The 20439-nt window shown below is 47.0% G+C and overlaps 1 protein-coding gene across 1 annotated transcript; it reads right to left on the reverse strand.

Moving 5' to 3' along the window:
• Positions 1-605: 605 nt before the first annotated feature.
• LOC311165160 (E3 ubiquitin-protein ligase BRE1A) lies at positions 606-20263 on the reverse strand. The gene is made up of 21 exons (XM_084224961.1): positions 20202-20263; positions 17363-17415; positions 16676-16846; positions 16392-16559; positions 16128-16275; positions 15796-15978; positions 14454-14572; positions 13489-13635; positions 13159-13236; positions 12718-12837; positions 11292-11471; positions 10961-11096; positions 10169-10290; positions 9453-9856; positions 8769-8886; positions 7350-7499; positions 6209-6421; positions 4247-4372; positions 3224-3364; positions 2798-2899; positions 606-2565 (listed from the first exon to the last, which is right to left on the reverse strand). The coding sequence occupies exons 3-21, from the start codon at positions 16802-16804 to the stop codon at positions 2389-2391; spliced, it is 2961 nt and encodes a 986-aa protein (XP_084081087.1). The 5' UTR covers positions 16805-16846; positions 17363-17415; positions 20202-20263; the 3' UTR covers positions 606-2388.
• Between the last annotated feature and the right edge of the window lie 176 nt (positions 20264-20439).

The following is a 20439-nucleotide window of genomic DNA, read 5'->3' on the forward strand; positions in this document are numbered from 1 at the left end:
GATACAAGAAACATAGGGATAGACAGAGGGGCCTTGCAGCTCTGCTGGGGCTGTTCAGTTCAGGTAGCTGTTCACAGCTGTAAAAGGAACTCTTGCTGCTGTAGTAAAGCTTTTTGAAGATGCAGACAGTTTGTTCATGAGCCAGGTCCTGGTTGTGATGAAGAAGCACTTGTACCCCAAAATCTACCAGCAGCATTACCACACTATTCTTTAGCCAACTTGCTGCCAGAACCTGTAATCCCAGGAGCAACTTCCAGGGAAAGGGGAGCGGGTTCTACTCTCATTCCTTCTATCAGCTCTTACACCACGGCAGGAGCTCTCAACAGCCCAGGTTCCCCTTGGAAAGGCAGGATGCCGCGTTCCTTCTCACTTTTCAGGATTCCTCATCATTTTGTCTCAGTTTGGAAAGACAGGAGTCTGCTAAGGAAAGCAGGAGCCTCCCCTGAAATGGAGAATGTAAACCCTCCCCACGACTCTGAATTGCTGTAAATTTTAAATTAAGGGGCGCTCAGGCAAAAAATATGGGAGCAAGAAATAACAGTTCTTTAATAGGGAAGAAAATAAAAGGATAAAATAATCAATGCAATACACTAGAACACTGACAGAGTCAGAGCTCATCCTGACACCCAGTGGGTAAGGGTGTTGGTAGCAGTCCAGTTGGAAACGTGGCTGCAATCCTTCTGGAATGTCAGGTGTGGCTCTGCTGGAGTAGGGGTGCTATAGAAAAGGGTGCATTCTTCCTCCAAAGATCCAGTGGAAGAGGCAGTTGCTGTTCCTCTGGGAAATCCAGTGGAGAAGCTGTGCAGTTATTCCAGGCTCTATAGATTATATCTGGGTAGGAATGCTTGGCTCCTCCCTCTGGGCAGAGCATCTCCCAATGGGATGCTGTAGTTCTTATCAGCCATGCAGTGACATTCAATAGCCTCGTATCAGCAGATGTCCCCTCCTGAGGGAGGAGTGATTGTGATCACTCAGAGATAAGGAAAACAGCCTACTTGACAAAAGACAACTGCCATACAGACGGTGATAAAATACACCTTGCCTTGAAATCTGGAACAATTTACAAGGCTTTACTCATATATTCTGAATGTTTCCACCAAGATAATGAATAATGTAAGAGCCTGTGATGAACTCCTTTACTTTGTATCTGGTATTTCCTGCAGGGAGGGGATGGAGGAAGGCAGGAGATTCCATGCTTCAGGGAAGGGACACCCATGAGACAAAGCTCTGACAGGTGCACCTTCCATGCAAATTAGGTTTACAGGGAAACACTACAGCCTAGGAAGAAATGTCACAAATCAACAACTTCCCATTTTGATTTTAGGAGCAGACTTCAAATGCAGCCTCCAAGCACAGGGAGCACTGAGACTCTAAGCCACACGACATCCGGGCCAAAATTCCCAGCAGCCATGACAAAATAACTGCAGAAATAATGCAGCATCCTGGCCCTCCTGTTGTGTCAGGAATAAGCTATTGGGGATACAGCCAAAGGGACAAAAGTTGCTCTAGCTGAGCATATTTTGAAAGGAGAGGAAGGAAGAAATCACGTGTCTCTACTGTTGAAATTTAAAGTTTGTGAGAAATGTTTGTGAGAAAGAACGGGACAAATGATGGGAGAGCAGACAGACAGTACCAGAGGCAGGAAAACCAGAAAAATAACCCAAACAACAGCTTTAATAAGAATTTGTACATGACAAGGTTAATCTTTATGGTAAAACTGCAGCAAAGGAACCACCTAAAGTCCTTTTCTGAGAAGGACAATGACAGCAATGCCTCAGCCTAGGGGAAGGTGAGTGCATCAACCAGGGCTCGTCAGTGGAATGCTGTTTTCTAAGGGTCTCCAAGATCTCTCCTTTCTCCTCTTCTGGATATTTAGATGTGTTTGTTTGGGCAAGGGTTTCCTAGTGCACCAGCCCTCAGGGGTTCTTGCCCTGGCTCAGGAAAATACACAGGTACCTACCTAAGGAGTTGCTCCACTGAGTTTACAGATTCATTTCCTTGGCCTCTATTGGTCCTGTTAATTGGGAAACTCTTCCCTCCCAGGAGCAGTGCCATTCCTTGATGGGATTTAATTAGCAGAGCCCTCAAATGATGCTCTCACTCATCTCTGCTGCAGCTCAGCTTCCATCCCACCAAAGCAGCACTTCAGCTGCATGTTCCCAGCTTGGCAGTGTAAAAGCAAGGGATGGGTAATTTCCTCTCAGGCACAAAGAACGCACAAAAACCGAGGGCAAAACCAAAGGGACAGGGCCAAAAAAGGAAGCAAGATCCAGAGTGTGTTTCTTTTGAGACCCTGAAGGCCCCTCCCAGGAGACACTGCAGTTCAGGCAGCAGAAGCTGAGGGGGGGAGGGAGGCTGGCTTGCACCAGCGGGAGCTCTGAGAGGGTCTCAGCCGATGTAGATCCTGTGGAAGTCGTTGGCCCCGAAGGCCGCGTTGCACTTGGGGCACTTGCGCTGCCGGGTGTCGTAGCGCGTCTTCACGCACTCGAAGCAGAAGACGTGGAAACACTTGGTGAGCACCGCATCCTTCTTGCGCATGTTGCAGCACGGGCATGTCAGGCGGGCCTGCAGCACACACACACACAGACAGACAGACACAGACACACAGAGCTGTGAGGGGCGCTGCAGCCCAGCTGCTGTGCTCAGAGATGTCTCAACATGAAGGTCCTTCCATTCCTCAGAAGGACAATGTGGTTTCTCCAGTGCCAAAGTACAGACAAGAGATGTCAGATACTGGAAGTGTCTACACGTCTTCTGACTAAGGTAAAAAGGGAAGCTGAGGGACACAGATACTCACCTTGTAATCCTTGATTTCCTCCATCAGGATCTCATCACAGTTGGGAACCATGTCAGGCTTCTTTGTGGTCTCCAGCTTCCTGCGCAACCTAGAAATATCTTCCTGCATAAAAAGAGGAGACCAAGTGAAGGAGCAGTACATTCTCTGTCAGCTTCTTCAGGGACCAAAGAGAACGTGCACCTGGCTAAGTCATGCTACCCCTTGTTTCATCCCCTATAATCCAAGAGACAACATGATCCTCTGACCCTACAAGTATTGTCAGTTATCAGGGGACAAAATCTGAAAGAGCCAAGCCCTGATGAAGCCGAAATCAAAGTGAAACTGGACACCAAGAGCAGTTCAGCTGAAACCCTCTGCAAGCTCAGTGTACAAGGAGAAGGACACTAAAGCAGACAGATCTTGAAGGATTGTGCATAGGATATATACCTCAGCCCTTTTGAAGTTGAACATCTCTTTCTCTCTAGTTACTCTGTTTTCCACAATCTCTTCCTGAAAATCATGTAACTTCTTTTGAGCCAGCTCTAGTTGGGCCTTCAGATCATCCGCAAGCTGGGCTGCATCCATGGCCTGAGAAAGAAAACCAGTATATAAGGACCAAACACAAAGGAACACCTCTAGTGATCTCTAGTCCCTTCTTATTACCTTATTATCAAAAAGTTCTAATCATTTAGCTTCAAGATTCCTTTGGGCAGAGCCAAACCTTGGCATGCTGCAAAGCACATCACTTAGAAAAACACTAATGATCACCTACATCTCTTCTTAAGGTATTTTCCACCTTCCAGCTTCCACATTTTCTCTATTTAAGTGTTCAGAGGCAGTTCTATAGCTGAACTAGACAGAACTGTAAGATACCTATTTCTAACGATCTTTTCTCTCTTCACCAGCTCTCTTCTGACTTTATAACCAAATGCTCTTATTACCACAAATTGTCATACTAAGCACAGGTGACTCTGCTGAATTCTCCCCAGCTCCTCTTCACAGTGATATTCCTGCTTTCCTTTCTCCCTGTTTCAATGTAATTTCTGCATTTCTACGAAAACTTAACAACACAGGCAGCTATAAGGCTTAGTCTTATTTTACTGGTAACACACCTACTTTATTGATCTTAGGCATTTGTTGAAAGTGTTCACATTCCCCAGCTGTATTTCCTTTTGCTTATCCCATCTTTGCTACAAAGGCTTTGACCCCAGTTAACTTCATCTGGCTGCTCTTTCTTCACCACAGGTTACACAGAAAAATGTATGAGCTGCTTCTCCTTAACAAAGGAAAACATCAATTGCTAGTTTTTTATCATAATTCTCTCCAGGACCCCTCAGCCTTCTGATACACTCATCCAAAACCAGGGAATACCAGGTTCTGTAATGCCAGTGAGAGCTCAGAGCCTTCCATGCCTCCCACAAGGCAGTAGCTCCCCCTCATGGCCCAAGAGGAAAGGAAGGCATTGCTCACCTTGCGTTTGTTCATCTCCAGGGCCTGCGTTCGCAGCCCCAGCTCCTTCTCTCCAGTTCCAATGCTGCTCTGCAGTAAGTGTTCCTTCTCCTCCAGCTTACGTACCACCTGCAGCTGGGCATCCACCTTGGAAAGGAACACAGAGGGAACAGAAGGAACCAATGAATGCATGCTCTGTGGGTCTTCAAAGCTGTCATTCAAGCTGCTGGGGTAAAACTACCCCTGCTTCCCCATCACCAGAGAGCACACCTTCAGCTTGCCTTTTTCTTCCTGAACAGCAGTATCCAGAGAGCTGTACCTACATCTCTCAGGTCAACACTTTAGAAGTTAGCAGTCAAATATTTGCAACAAAGTCTTATTTTTTGGGCAGTGGCTTAAAGACTTCCTGTAAGGCAGTGAACAGTTCCACAGCAGTTCCAAGGATGACAGGATACAGGGTCATAAAATGGCCTGGATTGGAAGGGACCTTAAAGATCATCTAGTCCCAGACTCCCTGGAATAACTTCCACTAGGGCATGTTTCTCAAAGCCCCATCCAAGCCTGGCCTTGAACACATGATGGGGCATCCACAACTTCTTTTGGCAACCTCTAGCAGTGCCTCACCACCCTCTAAGTGAAGAATTTCTTCTTAACATCTAATATAAACCTGCCCTTTTTCAGTTTAAAACCACTGCCTCTTGTCCTGTAATTGTATGCTCATATAAAAAGTTCCTCTCCCTCACTTTTCTAAGCCCCCTTCAGGTACTGGAAGGCTGCACTGAAGTCTCCCCTGAGTCTTCATGCTGAACAGGCCCAGCTCTTTCAGCCTTTTCTTGTAGCAGAAGTCCTGAGTTCTTCTCATCATCTTTACAGGCTCCTTTGGACTCCCTCCAAGCCATGTGACTTTCCTGTGCTGAGGACACCAGAGCTGGATGCAGCACTGCAGCTGGGCTCTCACAAGGGCAGAGCAGAGGGGCAGAATCCCCTCCATCAGCCTGCTTTGGGGCTTTCTGGGCTCCCAGCGTGCGCTGCTGGCTCAGGTCCAGCCTCTCATCCACCAGAATCCACAAGTCCTCCTCTGCTGCGGTGCTCTCAGTGCTTTCCTCTCCCAGCCTGTGCCCATGTCTGAGGTAGTTCAGACTGAATCATGGTTTCCAACTCCTCCTGCTTCTTACCAATATATACAGCTACAGGCAGAAGTACCACCCCAACAGGAAAAGGACTTCCCACTTTTCCTCACCCATTTGCTCTCCATAGCAGTGAACCTGTAGGACATTGTAATGCTCATACAGCAGCCTCAGTTTCCTACAATGACAGGCCCCTTTGAATCCTGATGTATTCCCAGGCTGGTGAGAGGAACACTCCATCCTGGACTGATTCTGGTGAGGACAGTTAATTCTCTTCAGAGCAGCTCCCATGCTGCTATGTTTTGCATTTTGGAGCAAAACACTGTCAGTAACACAGCACTGTTTTAGCTGCTGCTGAGCAGTACTTACACAGCACAAGACCTTCTGTGTCTCGTGCTGCCCACCAGCAGGTAGGATGAGGGTGCCCAAGAAGCTGGGATGCCAGGACAGCTGATCCAGCTGGCCCCAAGGGATGCTCCATACCCTACAAAGCTGTGCTCAGCAATAACAGCTGGTGGAAAGGAGGCAGTGGGAGGATGTTCAGAGCTGCAGCGTTTATTAAATAACAGTAAGATCTGATGAAGCCCTGCCTTCCTGGGGATGGCTCAACTCCTGCCTGCCCCAGGAAGTAACCAAGTAATTAATTTCTTGTTTCACTTGTATGGACATCTCTGCTTTAACTGTTCAACTGCCTTTATTCAGCTCACCTGTTTTCTCACTTTGTCCCTCCTGATTCTTTGCCCTTTCCCCTCAGCGGGGGAGAGAGCAAATCGTTGTGTGCAGCTGCCTAAAACAGATAACCCACACCTCCACCTCCCCACCAGCTCTCTTGTCCCCTCTCATTTTTCCCTATTACCTGTGTTTTCAGTGTCAGAACTTGGTCTGCTAGCTCCTCCTTTTCCTCTTTCAGCAGCTTATGGATCTGGTTGGACTTGATACGTTCTGACATCAGCTTGAAGTTGGCATCATCCTTCTCCCGCAGCTGCTGCATCAGGCGGATGTTCTGCTCTTGCATGTCTTCAAAGGCTTGGCCTGTGACATCCATTTCTGACAGCAGGGCCTCTTCCTCCTGCAAAAGAATCACAGACTCCGGCCAAACTGTGCCCTGGACCTCCTAGAGTGAGCCTGAACATTCTATTCAGACACCAAAGCTAGGGAAGATGGAGGAAGATTCTTGGTGTCAGGGAGCACCAGTATCCCAACAACCAGAAAAATGCATTCCCTACAAGTCTGCACCATAGCAGAGATACTCTGAAGGTGCAGAGAAAAGATGGTCACCTGTCACTTGTCTGGCAGAATCAGGTTTGACACAGTCGTTGCCAGAGCTGGGCAGAAACCAACACCCAATTCCCAGCAGCTGAACAGCTGTCAGATACACCAGGCCAAAAATTCTACCTGTGGACAGCTCAACAGCTTCCAACTAACAGAGTGCCAAGCTCCTTAAACTCACTTTGGCCACTTCAGCATTGACAAGGTAGAGCAGTTCTGTTCTACAATAACAATCCAAATTCTAAGAAAGCACATGTCAATTCACTGGCTTGCCTCTACCTGCTGAGATGGTTCTGCTCTCTCATTGGATTAAGCCTTTTTTAGCAGAAGGTATGTACCACTTCCATGCAAACATATTCAATAGATGAACTGAGGAGGTAATAACTCTTAAAAAGAAATTGTATAATCTCTTCCCTTAATGGTGATAAAGCCAATTCTCCTCTGTGTGCTTCACCAAGGCCACATGTTTAAGTGTTTCTTTAATGTTTAATTGTTATCAAACATTTCCCACCATGGCCTGTCTGTGACATCCCAGAGCTGAGGGTGGAGGAGGTTATTTTGCTGGTGGTTCTTTTGCTTGCTCAGTTTTCTTCCCCTTTGGTACACAAGCACCAAACTCCCATCTCTGGCCCACACAGATATAAATTCCTTCTCTCTTCCTGGACATAACCTGAAGGCAGCTCCTCCAGTTGCCCCAGCCAAAAGAGAACTCATCAGGAATTTCTCACCTGCTTAGCCATGGCAAGTTTCTTCTGTAAATATTCAATCTGTTCTTCCACTGCTCGGATCTTACGGAGGGCATCCTCATCAGCCATCTTCTTACTCTCCTTTTTTTCCTTGTCCTCCAATTCTTTCACCCTCTGCCTCAGTTCTTCAAGCTGCAAGAGTCAACCAGAAACAACACTAAACATAAGATATGCCCTGAGCATTGTTCAGAGCCTGTTTTCTCCAAAATTCTCTGAAACATGCCAAAGCATGGCAAAAATCCCAGGCTGTTTTGACAGAGTATTACAGGCAGATGTACCATTGAGATGGGCTGTAGGCCCAAGATCTTGACTTCCACACCTTGTAAATTTCACAGCACCTTTTATCAGAGCAGAAACATCAGTGTCCTGCAATTGTACATGTATGGATAAAGGCTAAGAGAGCATCTGCTCCTTGAAGGCCATCTGTCAAGGACCTTCTTCCACACAAGGAGATAACAGGAAAAGGAGGAAGTAAAATAAAACATACAGAGATACAAATTTGGCAGACAAATGGTAAGGGAGGCAGTGATGAGAATGAAACCTGGTCAGTCACACCAACTGTTTAGAAGACATGAGAGTGTGAAAATGTTTACTCCATCAAGGTGATTTGAGCGTGGGAGAAGGAGAAAACCCAGAACAAAATATACAGAGACACAAACCTGACAAAACAAACACAGAGACAAAGAGAGGAAGCAAACCTCTCCAGTCACAACAGCTTCCAAAAAACTACAGGAATCACCTCCAGGAAGATTAGCTGGGACTTTGTAACTGATGACACTGTAAAGCAGGAATGGCTCCTGAACTGGGATGGCTCTGGCAATCAAGAGCTGCTCAAATCCAGAAGCAATGTGCAGGAAAATGGAGACCAAGGATGAACAAATGGGGGTTAGACAGGGAAGGGTTTAAAAGGAGCAGGTCCCATGGGAAATATGGCCAGTGAGTACACATCTGTCTGGCCCAGCCTGGCACATGATCATCACAGCCTGTCCTGTCCTATCTTCTTGTATCTTTTAATTACACATTTTCCTAAGTATTGCCATGTAATCTCTTTACCCCCTGTGTGTGCTGACAGAGGAATGCTGCCTATAGGTGAGATCTGCTTGTCAAGAAGGGAAGAGGGGCTTGGAACCACAGGGGTCCCAAAGAGAGGGACATGCTGGAATTGAAGGGATCTGCAAATGGGTCTGTGCTTATGAACCTAGAGACTGTTGTGCGTGTGTGCCTGCACTAGCAACTAGTCCCTGTTTATCTCCAGACCATTCCAATGTCTAAATGATAAAGCTGAGAAGACAAACAATCCTCAGTTCTGAGGAGAGAAACAATACAGTTCTGCTGCAGAGTATCTGAAAATAAATTTAAGTAACACATTAAAAAGAAAAGAGGAAGAGAAATTAGGAATACCTCAGCTTTTGCTTTCTTCTCAGCTGCCATAAGCTGCACTTTGTCTCTCTGCTCTTTGGGGGCAGAGCGGTACATATCTAGCAACAGTTTCATCTCCTTCTGGCTCTCCTGGGCCTTCCTGGAAAAATGGAGACAGACCACAGTGAGAACAAAGCAGCAAAACCACTGTTACACAGCCAGCAACACAACCTGGCAATATTCTCTCCTCTCCCATATGAATATGCAGTTGTTGGTGGCTCATTTCATCCTGGTAACATAAAACAGCAGCTGAGTATAGGCTGGAAATAAAACATATTCAGGCACATGGGTTGAAATGCAAGAAGTGGGCAGGAGATGAAATACATACCCTAATAATACCTACAAACTATCTACCTCTGCTTTGGGAACCATATAGGAGTGGGAACACTGCTGTGTCTTCTATTAATAATCTGCTGCTGTGAACTTCTATGCTATTGCTATGACAGCAACAAATCAACATTACATGACCCACACCATGAAGTATCTGCTTTGGTAATTCATGCTTTAGGCTACTGCACTGACCACATCACAATCAGATACAGAGGGTGGCAAGAAACTCTCTTGGTTCCAAACTCCAGTGATGCTGATCCCATAAAAGCAAGACCACGTCCACACCCCAAGCTTGGGCACTGCTCCCACAGGAAAGAGAGAAACAGGAACTCTTACTTGAGCTCAGCCTTCAGCTGCTTGATCACTTCAGCCTCCTTCTTTCTTCCATCTTCATGCTTCCCTTTCTCCTTCTCTTTGGACTCTCTCTCCTTCTCAGATTCCTTCTGCTTCTGCTTTTCCCGCTCTCGTTCCTTTTCCTTCTCTTTCTCTTTTTCTCGTTCTCTCTCTTTCTCCTTCTCCTTTTCCTTCTCTCGTTCCCTCTCCCTTTCCCGTCTCTCCCGCTCCCGTTCCTCTTCATCTCGCCTGGCCTTCATCTCATTAACATCTTCAGAAGCAGCCTTGGGAACAGTCACTTGGGCAGAAGGATCATCAGGCTCCTGCTTGATCTCTGCAGGTTCCTCTTTTGTGTCTTCAGTGCTGGACTGGGACTGGAGGAGAGCACTGCCACTGCGAGAGCGGATCTGGCGTGGAGCAGCAAGAGAGATGACCAAGAAAACAAACATTTAAGTTCTTAGGCAGGAGTCTTCCTTACCCCCTTCTCCCTTGTCTTCCCAAATCCATGCTTCCATGCCCCCTTTTCATGGAGCACTACACAGCTACAAAGGAGGAGCATTCTTTTGGTCAAAGGAAGCAGCAGAGCGCAGAGCTCCGCAGAAAATGTCACTGCTTCCTGCACAGTGTATCAGAAAGGTTGGTACTCCTGAAAAGGGCAACAGCGTTCCCCCTTCTCCTAAGCACTTTCCCCTCTTTTCTGGCATCTCCTGCTGTGTTACCTTGCTCAGGTCAGACTGGGCCTCTCTCAGTTTGCGCTTGTATCTCAGCACCTCTCCCTTCAGCTGGTGGTTGTGATTCTGGAGGCTGCTGATGAGGTGACGCATCTCCCGATTAATGGGGCCTGCAAAAACAGAAACACCTCTGCAACAAACCACACTTCTGTCAGCCTTCTTGAGAACTTTCAAGGAGATGGAGAACAAGCTAAGTGACAATGACAAAGAGCAAAATAAGACTACATCTATTCTGCGACATAACAGAGCAACACAAAACACTTGCAGAAGGAAAGTCATGCCAGTTTTATACACAACCATAAATCCTTCACAATCCAATTCCCAGTACTAAGTTTCCACTTAACATTCTTTTTAAGACCATGATCCTAAGGGAAACATGTCATGTTACAAAAGAAATCTGATTTAAATGCTACTTCAGAAGTAATTTATTTCTTCTGATGAAGAAATAAGAATCACTGCTTTGCTATCTAGATTGTCCTTATAGACTTGGAAATTAATCCTCCGCCCCAGTAATTTTTAATAATGCAATATATCCTGCCATAAACCAAACTGTTAGCAAAATGTATCTATTATGCAGCATCTAGAAAGAAGTCAGATAACATGGAACTGGCCTCCAAATAAAACAGATGAAGAGCTTTGTTTGTTGAGATGAGGAGACCTGCCAGAACAAGTACTTAACAGTAAAGAGAATCAACCCATGCGTCCCAGTGCACTGTAGCCCCTAATGGGCATTGGTGGGTCGGTGGTGTTTGTTTTAGGCACAGCAGAACAACACCATACCTGCTTGCTCATTGGCAGCAAGTGTCTGTTCAAACTCTATACGCAACATCTCATACTCTTTGCGGACTTGTGCCAGGGTGTCCTCCAGCTGAATCACCTCAGTGCGTAGCTTCTTGTGAAGGCTGACCTCATCCCTCTGAGAAACAAAAAGGAAACAGAACTCAGTGCTTTGATCTTGGAGTATCTCTCACCTCATCAATACCAGGTACCACCAGAGCCTGAATTATTGCCAGACGCATCTGTTTCCTGAGCATTTGCAGAGGCACACAGACCCAGCCGTGATGGCTGGTGGCACGACAGAGCTCCCAGGCTGGGGGAGCAGAGGTGTTACCTCGATCAGCTCCACCTGGCGCTGGTGCGTGGCGCGGGTGCCGTGGAGCAGTGTGCGGGCCTCGTCAAGGTGTGCCTTCAGCTGCAGACTCTCGTTGTACAAAACAGAAAACTGGGACTGCATGCAGCGATACTCTGGGGTCTCCTTCACAGCCTCTTCCACTGCCCGTCGCAGCTCAACCTGGTTGGGACACAAGAAAATGCCACAAAAAGAAAAATTTACCTCCTTGCCTTTGCATTTGGTTTCTGTCTCTCAAGACAGAACAATAAATCGCTGCCACAAGCAAAGACAAAAGTAGAACTTGAATAGCACTGCTGTGAAGTAGGTTCAAGTGATATGCTTCAGTACCAATCCTAAAAAGTGTCTGTGTTCTCTTCATGCACTAGGCTGCTTCTCTCACACAACCACATGATGGAAGCTTTTTCACTCTTGGGTCCTGAAATAGTTTCTCTCAAAGATCTGAACTTGTAAAGCATAAATTTTAAACACCCAGATCAGTAAAGACGGACACACAGAAAAGTATGAGAGAACAGAGAAAATGCGCACGCAAGTAGGCATTATGTCAGCCTTCTACCAGTAGGACATAATAACTGAAAAAACAGAAATGAAAAAAAATCCCAGAGGTATAGAACTGAACTCCTAGAAAAAAAAGTTAGCAAATTATTGTGACTAGCAGCAGAGAGAGACACATATATACATGCATTCAGCTTAAAAGTAATTACAGGGGAAAAAAAAAAAGTTGTAAGGTAAAGACCACTTCTCCCTAAAAAACTCATGTGGATAAACAGAATTCAGAGCTGCCTCAAGATAGGTTCCAGCATCAGCTCTCTGGATTTAAGTTATCAAGACAGACATTTCTTTTAACTGGCACTGACCACTAAGATGAAATTTGGATTATTCTCTCCATCATATACTTATTTACCACAGAGTCACAGCTTCCTGTGTTACCACCTTTAAAACATCACAAACTCACAGGCTGTCTCCTATATATCCATCCCCCACAGCGGGGAAGACAAATTCTTTGACTCTTTCAAGAGCCTCTCTCCCCACAGAAGTTCCCTGATTGTTTCTGTTCTCTGGTTACACTTGCACAGGGCGTGGGGAAAGTGGAAGAAGGATCACTACTTGTAACGAGATGAAAACAGTTTTAACCAGATCAGGCTAAAATGGACTCAAAGATCAGAACGGGACACGGGCAGGAAACCATTACAATTTCCAACAGTGGTCACACGGTGTCACCAATGCACTGAGCTACAAGTGGAGCCACAGACCCGCTCAATTGTACCTGGAGCAAAGCGTAACACAACTAAAGATCAGGCTCAGAACAGACACTGAAATGAGGTTTTCTGCAAACACAGCAGTGCAAAGCTGAGGGCAGCCCATCCCACAGAACACCTTCATCCTCACACAGCTGCAGATATCTCACCTTGAGCTTTTCATTCTGTGTTGTTACTTCCTCAAGATCCTGACGTAGTTCCTCCAATTCATTAAGGCGATTCCCAGCAAGCTCTTTATTCTCTTCCAGCTCTGCATTCATCTCCTCAAACTGTTGGGATAAACTGCTTGTAAATCCTGCTGTTAATGTGTCTCCTGAGAGTGCTAATGAACTATCTGTTCATGCAGTAACAGCAACTACAGACTGAGCAGTCAGGTAACTTGACCAAGCGAGACAGAGTATAATTCCACCAGGTGTTTCTTAAGTAGAAAACTCATACACAGACAAAATGGCTTGCCCAGAGCCACCCAGCTTTGTGGCACAGGATCTAAAAATTATCTAAAATAAGTACCTAAATTCTGTTCAAATTGTGGCCCTTGTTCTCCTTGAATGTATTCTTTGCCTTGACCACAACCAAGCTCCTGACCTCACCTTGCGGGCATTAATGGTGATTGTTCCCCCGTAGAGGCTGCTCCCAGCTCCATACACCTTGTAGCCTTTGGAATTTACCTGCAAAAAATGTAAGAGATTTCCTCAAGACCCAATGAAACACTGACAAGAGTGATGCAGCAGGTCCATGACCAAAGAAGGAACACTGCAGGTTCTCAGCTCTCCCAGCAAGGATGTCACACAGCAGAGTTCCAGAGAGGATGTCCCACAGCTGAGTTCCAGAGAGGATGTCCCACAGCTGAGTTCCAGAGAGGACGTCCCACAGCCATCCAAAACCACCCCCCCTTCCCAGGTCTCCTGGCCAGCGCTTACTCGTTCCAGGACGTCAGCCAGGTGGCGGTTGAGCCTCTGCTCTCTCTTGCGGATCTTGTCAATGTCCCACTGAAGGTCATCAATCATGGTCTCCAGGACAGACACCCGGGATTCTGCTGTCTCCACCCTCTCTTGCAGCTTGGAGAACTGCAATCAAAGGAGTGCTTCAGCCAGCACATTGCACAGAGCCAACTTTTCCTGATGCTACTCAGGAGTCATTTTTCTCTTATTCATCATGTGCTTTTCATCTTTTGCTGTGGTGACAGACTATTCCATGAACTGTCCTGAATTTTACAGTGGCTAAATCTCAAGACAGCAACAAAATTAAAACAAAACTGAAAATGGAGAAAGAGCAGGAAGCTGTTAATATCTGGCAGAATACAGGGGCAGCCATCTCGGCTGATTCAAAGTCTTTTTTGGAATTTAATCTTTTCAATCCCTATGTCCATCTACTCTGTGGAGCACCTAAGCGCTCAGAGATCTGATGCTGTGCAAGACCAGCATATTAAATGAACTGAAATCTCTCAAACATATGCTGCTACTAATGGGAATCCTTTAACAACTGGGATCATCCTGTTAACTGATATCATTACACTGTCAAATTACACAGAGAAACCAAGGAATTGAGAATGACAGGAATGTCACCTTGGCTGTTCCAGGTGTCTACACAGCCACCTCAGCATCACATGCCCCCCGTTTCTCTGCTCTCCCCTCTTTAAAAGTTAAATACATTCAGTTCACTGACTTACTTATATCCTTTCCTTTAGCAACGTAACAAGCAAATCAATCTGATTTATACAGAAAATCTATGTACAGCTCTCCACAACAACAACCCTTTTTGTAACTTTCAATCCATGCTCCTCCTGTGCCTCTCCAAGGAAATGAACTGCTTTCCAACCTATGGGAACCATAAATTATGGTAAGCAGGACCCCAAAGCAGATTTCTTTCTCTCTCCTATTTATACCTCCTGAGACATGACTCTGTGCTTCTCCTGAAGAACATCAGCCAGTTCCTGCAGCCGTCCATTCTCGTGTGACAGATAGGTATTCAGCTCCACTACTGCTTCTTCCATCAGTGAAATATCTTAAAGGTGCACAAAGAAAAGGAAATTAATGGAAATCTGGTTTTAATTCCTGAGCAGCAAAGAGAGAAATAAGAAAAGAGAAAAGGAAATTTCTGGGTAGTTTAATTTACTTCTGCCACGGGTGCTTCCTGAGGGCCTGATTTCCATCCTCAGAGAGGTTTGACCTGCACTCCATAAGCAAAAGGCTCTGCAGTTTAACAGTGCTGCCCATTTTTGACCTGGGGTCATCCCCTCACACCAGAGATCATTTCAGCTGTGTCTGTGCCAGCAACCCAGAGAAGGCCCTTGGAACCAGGGACACCCAAATGCTGCCCAAATTCATGCATAAACCTGCTGTGACAGGTGGCCCAGGCTGACACAACAGGCCAACACACCATGACACCATGTGACAACCACAGCACTGGGGTGACAGGTGAAACTAGAGCACCTGAGGACAGGTTCACATGGCACCAGTGTCAAAGCTATTACAGTTTATGATTGCCAGCCAAGGACAGCAACACTTCCCTACACCAATGCCAGACTTGGTCAGAACACAGAGAAGGCACACCAAGCATGAGTAATATTTCACCCAAGGTTTCTTTCAAAAGATTAAAAATCCAACCTTAAGCTAACGATGTTTTTCCAACCATCATCTGAGTCTAAAGTGAATCTGCTACATTAATTTTTAGAAGATAGTTATTTGGCTTTCTCTGCAGATGCTGCTGTGTTCAAAAGCTGTGTAGTGACAGCTACACTAAGTACACCACACCATGAGATGGGTACAGTTTTGCTCAGGACTCAGTAGAAACTGAGCAGCTTGTTATTCCTACCCCTTCTACTAAACCGCAAAGGAGAGGGAGTCCACCATCAGTTCACAATGCTGATTTCACTTCTTCACCTGTAAGCATGAAACCTTTTATGTGGTGGCTGAGGATACCTGGCTGAGAAGGTTCAACTGCTCTCTGACTTCTCAGGCACATGAACACAGTACTGGCAGCAACAAGCTGCTTCTTACCCAACATGCTGGGCAGAGCCCTCAGCATTCAAATACAGAGATACAATGCACTTCTGGCACATGGCCCTTTAGAAGAGGTTTTGGTAACAAGAGTTTGGAAAGCCAAACAAATTCATTTTGGAAGATAAATGCATGTGAGAAGGACTAGACCTTAATGTCTACACTGCAGGATCAGGCCTAAGGTGGGGGCAGATAAGCATTCTTGAATACCTGCCACCTTGGTCATACCTCCACTATTCATCTTGTGAGACAGCACATCCACCTTCTCCTGCAGCTTGTCATACATTGTCACAATCTGGGCAACAGCACGGCGGGAGGACTCCACACGCTCCTGCAGCTGAGATTCTATCTCCTCACTGGTACTGCTGGCTAGAGTGGCCAGGAAGGAGAATGCTGGCTCCAGTCCTTCCCCTGGGAACATAAAGAGGTGCTCTAGAAGGTAGCATATCACTGCTCTTCACAATCACAAAAAAAAGCCTCTGTTAGCCTTTAGAAACGGACATCAACATTGTCCACAGCTGAAATCCACTTTTCCCACTGTCCCCAGACAGATGCCTCACCTCGTTCCCTCTCATCTTTGCGCTCCTGATTACTGTCAGAGTCTGGTTCAGGTTCTGGCACCACCAGTGCTTTTCTTTCAGACAAAAGGTCTCCAAGACCTTGGTCCAGGTCGAAGCGTTTAAGGATGATGCGGATATTTTCATCAAACTGAATGATGGGACAGGCAAGGCAAGACAAGATAAAGCATGGATGTGAACAAAAGGAGTGCATTGGTACAGGGAGACAAGAAAACTGTGTATGAAGTAACAGAAGCTGTAACCAACCTGATTCCAGTAGCGGTTGATGATCAGCAGAGAGGCATCGTCCGTGGCCTGCCGACGCTCCAGCTTCTCAATGTGCTCCCGCAGCTCATCTTCAATGGCCTGGCGCTGGTCGAGCATCTCCGCAAGCTTCCGGTTCTTGGTCTGCAGGGTCCGGATGTCCAGCTCCTCCTGGGCACAGGCACACAGGCCAGGTCACTGAAGGGCTCATCCTGACCCCAGAGACATTTCTGCCTCCAGATGAAAAAAACCAAAAGATGGAGTAGGGGTATGCAAGGAAGACATACCGTTGAAGAAACACCACCAAGTTTAATGGTCTCCACAGTGGTGCCTGAATCTTCAACCCCTGCCTTCTTCTCCGGAGGTGCAGAAGGGCCAGGCTCTCCAGCCGTCCGTTTATTGCCAATTCCAGACATGGTGGCTGAAGTGTACAGATTCCCACCTTCTCCAACTTCTTCCTGAACATTAAAGAACACTATCAAAAAAAAGCCAAATACACATCCACGCAGTCAATTTGATTTGGGGTTTTTAACATGCTGATGCATCACGGTAACAAAATGCCCAAAACAGAGAAGATCATGGAACTAGAAAGTTTTCGAAAAATATTTGTTGGGAGGAATGGACTAAAAGTGGAAGACTGGTAAAGATGACTGTAAATCATTCAAGTGACCTTGCAGCTGGGAATAACCCTTGACAAGGCTATGATCCTCCAGCACAAGGTGACTTTAAGGGTGCCCAGATCTCTAATACTGCACCTCTATCCAGCTGTTGCTTTGTGGACCTCACAAGGAGCAAGGTAACAGAAACAAATCTACTCCTTGTGTTCTAACTGGGAGATTGCTCCAGCCTGTGCTGACTCACACATTCTGGTCGAACATTAGCAGTAAAAGACACCAGCAGGATCTGCACTGCAAGCAGAAAGTTGATGGGGAAAATATCCACTGCTCTGTAATGTTAAAATTGAAGCACTGTACCTTATCACCCTCCTTGCAAAAAAATCTTCATCCAGGCGCACTCTCTGCTTTTCTGCATTAACAAAAATGAACCAGGTTAGACTTTGTCAAACAACTGAGACAGTGTGTATGTGCACCAGTTCACTGCACAACAACCAAACTGTTCCTATTGAATCTACACACAAAGCGAGTCAAAGCTGAGGGCAGCAACACCCTGGAAATAAATGAGCCCTGCACGTGGAGAGCTCACAAATCCTACAGAACTGAAAAGCAACTCGGAGCCAAGGCTGGTAAAGACCCATTCCAAGAATTTTGCTATGTACCAGGAGAGATGCAAACATGTTTGAAGAGAACCTATTCCTAACTCAAAGTAGTCTGAAAAGCTCTGGACTAATAGAGAATCACAGAACAGCTGGGGCTGCAAGGGAGGACTGGACATCACCTGCCCTGCGCTCCTGCATGAAGCAGGCTCAGCCAAAGCAGGTTGCTTGCCAAGGGCCCCGTCCAGGCAGCCTGCGCATCTCCTGGCACAGAAATTCAGCCATGGCTCTGGCAGCCTCTCTACTGCTTGATCACCCTCAACATTAAAACAGGCTTTTCTCATGTTTGAACAGTACTTCCTGTAGTTCCCTAAAATATTATTGAGCAAAATTACAAGTGTATCCTCAAAATGTTTCCAACACAAATGGAGCGGCTGGAGACGAAAAATGGAACCAATCAGCTCTTCACTAGATGTGAGCTGCATTCTTCTCCCACAGTCACTGAGGCTGTGCCAGACTGAATGAAACCAGAAGTGAATCAAGTGCAGACTATTCCAGGAAAACCCAACCTGTTCCATTTAAGCCCATAATGGCATTTATGGTCAAACCAGGGGTTAGGAACTGAACCTTCCAGTTCTTATCTGCTTTAATTGAGCAGTTCTACTGAAAGCAACAAGACCATTGCCTTTTGAAGATGAAGCTGGTACACTGCTTTGCCAAATCTCAGCATGGCATTGCCCTTCACTGTATGCAAAACAGTACAAAGATTATTTCTAAGTGAGTTACTCAAACAGATCCTGATGAGTTACAGCACAGACCCTGTGAGGTATCTTCTAACAGAAACATTAAATTACATCTCAAATTTACAAAGAAAGGAAAGACAATTGCCACAGAGCCATTTTCCTTCTCTTAGCAGCAGCACTGACTTTAGCTGGAATTCCAAGAGCACTGGAAGGGAACAGCTGTCACTAAAAACATCTCATCTGTCCCCTGTCAGTCCAGCAAGCCACTACTGTCCAAGGAAAAAATACCCCTTCCACTGCCTCCTGGCAGCACCCCCCTCAGCTCCAGCTCCCCTCTCACCACCTCCTCACACACTGTACACCACACCCAACCCATTAAGTTTTTACGGCCACAGACCCTCTCTTTCACAGAATCACAGAATCATTTAGAATGGGAAAAATCTCTGAGATCGAGTCCAACCTATGAACCAACACCACCCTGTCAGTGTCACCATGGCACTGAGTGCCACGTCCAGCTAGGGACAGGGACTCCACCACCTCCCTGGGCAGCCCCTTCTAGTGCCTGACAATCCTTCCTGCTGCTCACACACAGAAGAAGTAAAGAACTCTAAGCATGAATGAACATTTTTTTGAATGTCAGAATTATTTATTTCCTTTTTGACACAGAACAGCTGATCTGCTTTGCTACCTAACAGTAACTTTTACTTACTCATTCTGTATTTGCTTAAAAAAAAGGTGGATTTCTGATGACAAGCCCTATTGATTTTAACTCAGACTTTCTCCTCTTATGTACTACCATTTTACAACTAAATCCAAAACCTTTATTACATCTGCCACCACCAATGCTCCAGCCACAGTACAGAAATCACACTACACGTGCATCAACCTGAATTTATGTACAGAACAACAGAAAAAGCACTGAGCAGATTTAAAAACTGCTATTTGAGTTTATACTCCCCAGCAGGAACTCCAATTAAACAATGAGCCATCCACAAGCCTAACAGGGATTTTTCCATGGCTTCAGGTCAAGTTCAGCAGGAATATTTTAATCATTGGAGGAGAAAGGGGAAAACTCCCAACCCTCTGCTCTGCCTGGCCCTAGCATGGCATGGATGGGGTGCTGTGTCCAGTTTCTGGACTCCTCAGTACAAAGACAAGAAGCTGCTGGAGAGGTTCCAGTGGCAGCCACAACGATGATGAGGGTTCTGTACCATCTCTCTTATAAGAAGAGATTGTGATATCTGGGCCTGGTTAGTCTGGAGAACACTGGGAGAGGATCTCATTAATGCACACAAATATTTCCAAGGTGAGTGCCAAGAGAGTGGTCCTGACTCTTCAATGATACCAACAGGATTGAGCAGCAGGGGCCATGAACTAAAACCCAAGAAGTTCCACCTCAACAAGAGGAAAAACACTGAGGGTGGCAGAGCACTAGAACAGCTTCCCATGGACGTCGTGGACCCTCCCCGCTTGGAAACATCCCAAACCCACCCGGACGTGTTCCTCTGTCACCCGCTCCAGGTGACTGCCTTGGCAGGGGGGCCGCACAGGGTGATCTCAACCCGAGCGATTCTGCGATTCAGCTTCCCACACCCACCAGCCGCTCCCACACATCCTCCGCTCTCCCACATCCCGCGGGGGTCCTGCCCCTGCCCCCGGCATCCACCCACGGCACCAGCCGGACACGCCGCGGGCCCGTCCCTCCCTCCGCGGGTTTGCGCTGCCTCCAGCCCCCAGCCACCCCTCCGTCCTCCACACGGGCACCTCCCGGCTCTCCCCGACCCCGGCCCTCCCCACAGACCCGCCGCGGACGCCTCGTCGCTGCCGTCACCGCCACTTACCCCGCCGCCGCCGCCGCCGCCGCCGCCGCGCCCCGTCCCGCCGGCAATGGCCGCTAGCGGCCGCCCCTTCCGGCCGCCATTTCGCCCTCACCCGTCATGGAGGCGCCGCTTTGCCCTCGCCCGACATGGCGGGGCTGCAGCGGCGCCCGACGCCGGCGCCCTCACCCGCACCAAAGATGGCGGCGCGGGCGGAGCCGCCCCCGCCCACACGCGGCCCCGGCGGAGCGGCCGCCCCTCGGCCCGCCCTGGATGGA

Source organism: Fringilla coelebs, assembly GCF_963513975.1.
Source record: "Fringilla coelebs genome assembly, chromosome: Z".
NCBI classification, from domain to species: Eukaryota; Metazoa; Chordata; class Aves; order Passeriformes; family Fringillidae; genus Fringilla; species Fringilla coelebs.

Bases quoted from the DNA above. Each gene is read 5' to 3' on its own strand.
- LOC311165160 (XM_084224961.1), bottom strand. From the start codon at position 16,804: ATGTCTGGAATTGGCAATAAACGGACGGCTGGAGAGCCTGGCCCTTCT. The intron at 12,838-13,158 runs GTGAGGTCAGGA...TTATCCCAACAG, and splicing joins TCACCATTAATGCCCGCAAG to TTTGAGGAGATGAATGCAGA. The intron at 6,422-7,349 runs GTGAGAAATTCC...ATTCTTTTGCAG, and splicing joins AACTTGCCATGGCTAAGCAG to GAGGAAGAGGCCCTGCTGTC.